Source organism: Piliocolobus tephrosceles, unplaced genomic scaffold (assembly GCF_002776525.5).
Source record: "Piliocolobus tephrosceles isolate RC106 unplaced genomic scaffold, ASM277652v3 unscaffolded_627, whole genome shotgun sequence".
NCBI lineage: Eukaryota > Metazoa > Chordata > Mammalia > Primates > Cercopithecidae > Piliocolobus > Piliocolobus tephrosceles.
In genome coordinates this window covers 7,228-15,119 of record NW_022333463.1, presented here as the reverse complement: position 1 = coordinate 15,119, position 7,892 = coordinate 7,228, and the positions used below count along the sequence as shown (strand labels likewise).

The 7,892-nt window shown below is 40.5% G+C and overlaps 1 protein-coding gene across 1 annotated transcript in view; it reads right to left on the bottom strand.

Moving 5' to 3' along the window:
* Positions 1-4,603: 4,603 nt before the first annotated feature.
* The window catches only part of LOC113220199 (cytochrome P450 2C19-like), a 3,675-nt gene continuing 386 nt past the window's right edge, over positions 4,604-7,892 (bottom strand). The window contains exons 2-3 of the mRNA XM_026448970.1: positions 7,746-7,887; positions 4,604-4,970 (exon numbers count right to left, since the gene is read on the bottom strand). Of these exons, the coding sequence (XP_026304755.1) occupies positions 4,789-4,970; positions 7,746-7,887 (324 nt within the window). The 3' untranslated portion in view covers positions 4,604-4,788. The remainder of the gene's footprint in view (positions 4,971-7,745; positions 7,888-7,892) is intronic.

Sequence of the window (7,892 nt, the reverse complement as noted above, 5' to 3'; positions counted from 1 at the left end):
TTCTTCTTTCCTGGCTCTATTACTGACCACCTAGTTATTGATGTGCCAAGTCAATTTTGCCTCAAACTATTACTTTTGATGCTTGCCTTGTTACACCCTGTGGAGACTTGCCAAGTTAGAGGGAACTCTCCACTTCAGAAAAGTACTTTATCCTTCCTAGCTCTCCTCAGACTAAAAATCTGTTAACAGGGATAAGTTAGTTTGAGAAGAGTGTGAAGAAGACTCCAGTATTAACTGGAAATCTTGTCCCCCTAGATCAGAGCTTCTCTGCCAAAGTTGGTTTAATGCTCTATAAAATACTAAAGAGCAAGGATGGACCACCCCAACCAGTACTTGCAATTTCTTAAAACCGTATATTCATTTTACTAAAGGAGTTATCCCTCCCCACTGTCAGCTAAACCCTCCCCAGAGTTCTTCCCCTTCATTAAGCCATTTCTATGGTATAGGAGCAGAAGTCTCAGGATCCTTTGAAATGTGCTTCATTGCCTCCTCACTTCCTGCACCCTTTTCTCCCTCTCCTAAGTTCTCCCCTAACCAAACTTTCTCTTGTTATATACCCGATGATAAAACCAAAGTAGTTGTTGTAGAGGTTAACTATTTAAAACAAACTGTAGCAATTGAAGCAGGGTATCAGGATGCAAATGCTTGGCTGGAATGGATAAAATATTCTGTTTGCACACTAAACAAAAGTGACTGAGATCCTTGTGCGATAGGCAGGCCAGAGACCCAGATTGTTCCCTTTCTGCTTGGGTGGTCCTCTCAGGGACCGGCATGAGCTGTATGGTAGCTCTCTTCCAGAACCCCATAACCTGGGGTGATGGGTCATGCAAGACTCTTTTACTGCTTTACCCTGAGGTGAAGAGCCCTGTGGGTCAGCCCTCAAGGGTCATCTGGCCTCCAGCCCCTGATATTAACTTCACCTCATGCCTTTCACAGCAGAGGGAAAAGTTAGCATTCCTTGAAGATTTAACAGTGTGTAGTGAAACCAAACCTCTTCAAGAGCTTACCAATCAGTCTGTCCTTGTTCATCCCTGAGCATAAGTGTGGTGGTATTGTGGGAGACTATTGCTGGGTACTCTGCCGTAATTAGAGCAGTTCTTGTGTTCTAGTCCAATTCGCCATCCCTTTCACTCTAGCATTCCATCAACACAATTACACAAAGAAAGAGAAAATTGTAAAGGAAGAAGTACCCTATATAGGTCCTTTGACCCCCATGTTTATATAAATGCTATTAGAGCTCAATGAGGACTACCAGATGAATTTAAAACCCATGATCAAATAACTTCAGGATTTCAGTCAATATTCTGGTGGGTGAAGATTAATAAAAACGTAGACTGGATAAATTACATCTATTATGGTCAACAGTGGTTTATTAACTACACTAGAAATGCTGTTAAAGAAATAGCAGAGAAATTAGGGGCTACTAGCCAGATGGCTTGGGAAAATAGAATAGCCTTAGACATTATATCAGCAGAAAGAGGAGGAGTTTGCATCATGATTAAAACTCAATGTTGTACCTTCATCCCAAATAATACTGCCCCTGATGGAAGTATAACAAATGCATTACAAGATCTAACTGCTGTGTCCAGTGAGTTAGCCAAAAACTCAGGGGTAAATTACCCCTTTAAAAGGTGGCTAGAGAAATCATTCAGTAAATGGAAAAAAAAAAAATCATAGCCTCAGTTCTTACTTCTCTCACGGCTGTAGTAGACGTATTCATTCCTGTTGGGTGTTGTGTCATACCATGCATCTGTGGGCTGATGCACACACTCATACAGGTAGCACTTACTAAAACCTCCCTTAATTCTCCTCCACCTTATTCAGAGAAGCTTTTTCTTTTAGAGAATCATGCAGAACAACTAAGCCAAGACATGTTAAGGAAGTTTGAAGAGAAAGAATTGGAAAAATTCAAGATGAGGAATTGTTAAATATAGTGAATCCCAAGTTTCTCTTCAAAAAATCAGTATATCAGTATGTTCAGCTCTCTTATTGATTCCCCATTTTAAAGTTTAACTTCCTGGTTCCCTTCACCCCCATGCTTCTAATTTCAGTAAACAAATTTCCCTCCGGTCCTAATCAGTAGTTCACATCTGTTCCCCTGGTCACTTGCTTTGAAATGAGTCACCCTGGTCACCTTCTCCATCCTGACTCACCTTGAGCCACCAGTTCTGTAACTGCCCTTCCTGCCAAACTACATGCCTCACCACTCTGGCTTATAGTACTGCTCTTTTTTAAAATAACTAGTCGAAATTAGCTTAGACTATGCAGTCCAACCCTAGAAAACAGGGGAATGACACAGCAGTAGAGGCTATCTCCATCAGGAATAAGAACCTCTTCCCCTCCTCTGTCCAGGTGTGCCCTCACCCTTGTTCCATCTGCAAGGAGCACTCTATCTGCGGAAAGTAAAAATTGCTTGCTGAGAAAATTAATTTTATGTTTGAATGGTCTTTATTTGTGGCACCAGGGAAAAAACATTTTGCATTTCTAACGTAAGGGAGATGTGAGAATAAGAGTCAGTAGTAGGAGTAGGAGATGTGACAACAGAAGCAAGTGTTTGGAGTGAAAGAAGGAAGAGTTCATGAGCCAAGGAATGCAGGCAGCCATTAGGAGTTAAAATAGGCAGGAAAACAGATTATTCACTACAGTCTCCAGAAGAAAGCAGACTTAACAACTCCTTGATGTATCTCACCTAGGGGTGTTTGCCAACACCTCTACTAACACTACATTAATACATTTTCATTTCCCACTGAAGAAGGTTTAAAAGGTATAATGTGTAATTTCCATTTGGTTCTTCCCATTGATGTAATACTCACTTTCTCTTCTATTATCTCTCTGAATCATTTGCCTATGTTTCTATCACCTTAGAGGTTTTGCTGGCATGTTACTTGATAGGAAAATAGTAAGTTTTAATACAAGATGTGTGATATGAGCCCAATATTGTAAATAAACATTTAACCTTATATGTGTGTGTGCATAAGTTATATATAATATATAAAATGGGTGAATACACATAAAGTACACATACATATATAGATGTACATGTACACCTGCACCCACATATTATCTTTAAAACATGTTCCAAAGTATAAGTAACTTCTTCTGGGAGATGAGCTGTGAGAAGCATAACGAGTTATGTTACTTCTTATTTCTTACATTTCAAGTAGAAGACAGGAAGAGTGATGAATATAATTTAACATAAGATACTTAGTTGTCTATGCTTTGAAGATGACATGAGGCTAATTATATTAGGGCCGTAGCATAAAATTATCATCCCACTTATGTTAAAAGTAAAATAATATAGGAGAAGTTGAGAAAGATAAAATCCTGATAATTCTTCTTAGAAATTTTGTACAGTCAAGCATAGTGGCTCATGCCTGTAATCCCAGCACTTTGCAAGGCTAGGGTGAGTGGATCACTTGAGGTCAGGAGTTCAAGACTAGTCTGACCAACATGGTAAAACCCTGTCTCTACTAAAAATACAAAACTTAGCCTGGTGTGGTGGTGGGCACCTGTAATCCCAGCTACTTTGGAGGCTGAAGCAGGAAAATCACTTGAACCCTAAAGGTGGAGATTGCAGTGAGCCAAGATCACACCATTGCACTGGGCAACAAAAGTGAGACACCATCTCAAAAAAAAAAAATATGAAAAAGAAAAAGAAATTTGTTCATGTTTGAAGAGAGAAGCATGACAGAGCATATGAGCAGCAATAGGAAAACGTATATTTATGCTTCTTTATATGGTTCTAAGTTGGAAACATGAAGTAATAAAAGTGATCTGATTCTTTATTTAGAGATAAAGTAATGACACTTTAACACCAGACCAGGCACAGGAGCTCACACCTATAATCTCAGCACTTTGGGAAGCCAAGGCGGGCAGATCATGAGATCAGGAGTTCGAGACCATCCTGGCTAACACGGTGAAAACCTGTCTGTACTAAAAATACAAAAAATTAGCCAGGCGTGGTGGCATGCACCTGTAATCCCAACTACTCAGAAGGCTGAGGCACGAGAATCACTTGAACCTGGGAGGTGGAAGTTGCAGAGAGCTGAGATCGCACCACTGCACTCCAGCCTGGGTGACAGAGCAAGACTTTGTCTCAAAAAAAAAAAAAAAAACAAAACAAAAAAAAAAAGGAACACCAATGTGGATATAAGAATTCTAACATTTAATATCCATTTCTCCCTTTGGCTAATCCTCTGAATATTTCCCTACGGGTTGGAACTGCTCCTGGACACAGTTTCTCACTTTCAAATCCAATCCTCAAGTAACTCTAACACTCAGCCAAAATAGCTTCCCTACCCTCTTCCCCTTTGTCCTTTCTGTCCTCATCATTTTGAGAACCAGCATGGCCACCTGGAACTCTGTTTTCTTTAATTACTCACCTACATTATGCATAAAAGAAGGAAGGTTTAATAAACTGACTCAGCAAATAATAATGTTTTTTTATTTAGAACATGCAAAGAAGAAATGCCCTTGAATTATAATACACAAATCATCTTTCTCTATTTAACAATGATAACATATTAATAACTCAACATTAGATAAGTATCAGCATTATGTGACAGTCAATGCAACTGTTAGAGAGTATGGAGAATAGTAGATATATTTGCACAGTGAAACATAGGAAACTCTCCTTAGTGGAAGCTGAATGTTCACTAGATCTTGAGGGAAAGGAAAATGTGAGATGACAGGCCAGAAAAGGTATCACAGATAGTGAAAGGTGGATAACGCCCCAGAGGAAAGAGAGCTGCAGGACAGTACAGCAGCAGCCAGACCATCTGCTCTTCTTTAGACAGGGATGAAGCATAGCTGGTACTTGGGTGGCACAGAGACAAATCCATTGAAAACTGGAGTGGTGTCAAGGTCCTTTAGGTCAACCAGAGATTTCAGATTAAAGTTCTGTAAAATGGAGGTCAGGAATAAAAACAGCTCCATGCGGGCCAGGCCTTCTCCCACACAAATCCGTTTTCCTGAAAATAGAAAACACAGAGAGATCTGTTACTCCTCATGTGTAACTGTGACAGTGACAAACACTGTCTCTATAACTGGCACAAACAGAATATGCAATAACTGTTCAGTGAATCACAGGAAGGATGAGGAGATAGATGAGTGGATGGGTGAATGCATGAATGAATGGATGGATGGGTGGATGGATAAATGGATGATTGGATGGATGGATAGGCAGCTGAAAAAATGAATGGACATACTTACTCTTCCCGTAATATCAAATCTTAACAGGCACCCTGTATTCAACAAATAGTTATTGAGTACCAGCTACATGCCAAACACTTTATTAAAATCTTTCTAAAGACTTCAAATGTCTTCATCAATCTTTCTTTAGAGACATACGTTCCTTGTCAAGTGGGTTGAATTGAGAAGGACTTAGAGGAGGAGGCTAACATACTGTATTTCCCTTTGTATTTCTGGCTCAATACGCAGTCAAGATTTTTTTTCCCGTAGGTACTTCCAGGAGCACATGTCTAAACATGTCACGTTCTCACTTTAAAACTTTCAATGGCTTCCCTGTTTGTCCTATAGAATAAAGTCCCAATGGATTGACCTGGACCCTCACATTCTGTTTCCAGTCTGATGATTCATATCACTCCTTACACTCTTCACATCCCCTACTTTCAACTCTAGGCATAGCCACTCGTCATCACCCTCTAGCACACTATGAGGTTTCAAGTTTTATATCACACTGCTCCTTTTGGCCAAGACGAACTTTTCTATTACTACAGTCAGGACATAGGTCAAATTTTGTCTCCTTTTATACCCACTTTCTCATCTCCTTGAGCAAGAAAATGTTGCTTTCTCTGGATTTCCTCAACATTATATTTATGCTTCCATTGAAAAATGTGCTATGATCTGAATATGGCTTCTCCCAATTTTGTATGTTGAAACATAATCCCCAATGCAACATTACTAAAGAGATGAGGCCTTGTAGGAAGTGAATAAGTCTGGAGGGCTCTGTCCTTGCTAAAATAATAATATCAAGAGATGCAAGGGAGCCATTTCTCCCCTTTTGCCTTTTTTGCCCTTCTGCCATATAAGGCTACAGAGGGGGCATTATCTATAAGGAACAGGCCCTCAACAGCCACTGAACTTGCTGACACCTCGATTTTGGAACTCCCAGCCTTCAGAACTGTGAGAAATAAATTTCAATTATTTATCAATTACCTAGTCTTGGATATTTTGTTATGGCAGAAGAAACAGACAGCATGGTTCACCTAGAGTAATAATTCCTCCCTCCCTCCCTTTCCTTCTTTCCTTCCTTCCTTCCTTCCTTCCTTCCTTCCTCCCTTCCTTCCTTCCTTTTCTTCCTTCCTCCCTTCCTCCCTTCCTCCCTTCCTTCATTCGTGTGTCATATGGTTAGGCTCTGTGTCCTTACCCAAACCTCATGTCAAATTGTAATTCCCAATGTTGGGGAAGATACCTGGTGAGAGGTGATAGAATCATGGGGGATAATTTCCCCCTTGCTGTTCTCATCATAATGAGCGAGTTCTCATGAGATCTGGTTTTTTAAAGGCATGTAGCCTTTCCTCTTTGCTCTCTCTTTCCTGCTCTGCCATGGAAAGATGTGCTTGCTTCCGCTCTGCCTCCCACCATAATTGCAAGTTTCCTGAGGTCTCCCAGCCATGCCTCCTGTACAGCCTGTGGCACTGTGAGTGAATTAAACCTCTTCTCTTCGTAAATTACCCAGTCTCAGGTAGTTCTTTATAGCAATGTAAGAATGCACTAATACATGTGCTAAATGTGAATGCTTGAAGGAAGGTTTCTTTTATTGTTGTCTTGGTATCTACAGTGCCAGATATAAAGCAGACATCAAAGGTCACAGAATAAAGGAAGGAGATTCTATCACCAGACGCTCAGCACACACATTTCGGGTGTGGAGATCCAACATCTAAGATACATGGCCATGACTAGGGGAAAAGCGTGGTGCCCTGCATCACTGCAGAGTATCCTGCTACATTCCCAATGTCCCCCTCATCCCATCCACACTTATTTGACAAAGGTTCTAATATCCTTTATTTAGAGCCAATGTCTTGCTCTTGTGGCTCATTATCTCCTTTAATAGCCCTGCCTTCTCTTCTTTTCATCCTCTCTGCCTCCTTTGAGGTAGCTCAAATGTCTTTACTGCTATTAAAATGTTACTTATGCCTCACTTTGGGGTATAAGAGAACAAGAAGCAGACAGCTTTTCCATCTACCTCCCAACTCCCAACAGCTTATCCTTTCCTATATCACAGCGTCAGTCCCATTGAACTAAAATGATCTGTTTGCTGTGCTTTCCAAACTCAGAAGTGAGCCTTTTAAAACTGTCTTCAGTGTTTGAGGATAATTTTATCCTAAAAGCCCAGCCTAGGGGGTGAGGGACACCATATGGAAAACACTCAGTGAAGTTCTGGAGTGAAGTAACTTCCTCATGGCTAGGGAGGAAAAGGTAATTAGTTTTATCTTCTAGGAGGAGTTCTTCGGTACCTCAGTGGTGTATCTAGAGGCAGAATTCATTCAACCTATACTTCAGCTCTCTCAATGTGGAAGAATTGGATTAACTCCCCAAAGCCCACTAATCTGGCTCAATAATTAGGATGTATCATGAACAGGGAGCACACAGACATTCAGAACAGTGCTCTTGATCGTGTACGAAGAGTAATTGTACCACTGCACAGAAGGTGGATGTAAGTTCCAGCTGATCAAAAAAGTTGTCTTATACTCTGAAACACATTGGAAATACATTTATATTACCTGCTGAGAAAGGCATGAAGTAGTTACTTTTCTTGAAATTGCCACCTTCATCCAGAAAATGATGAGGGTCAAACAACTCTGGGTTGGGAAATTCTTTGTTGTCATGTAGCACAGAAGTCAGGGAAATTAATATGGTTGTGCCCTAGA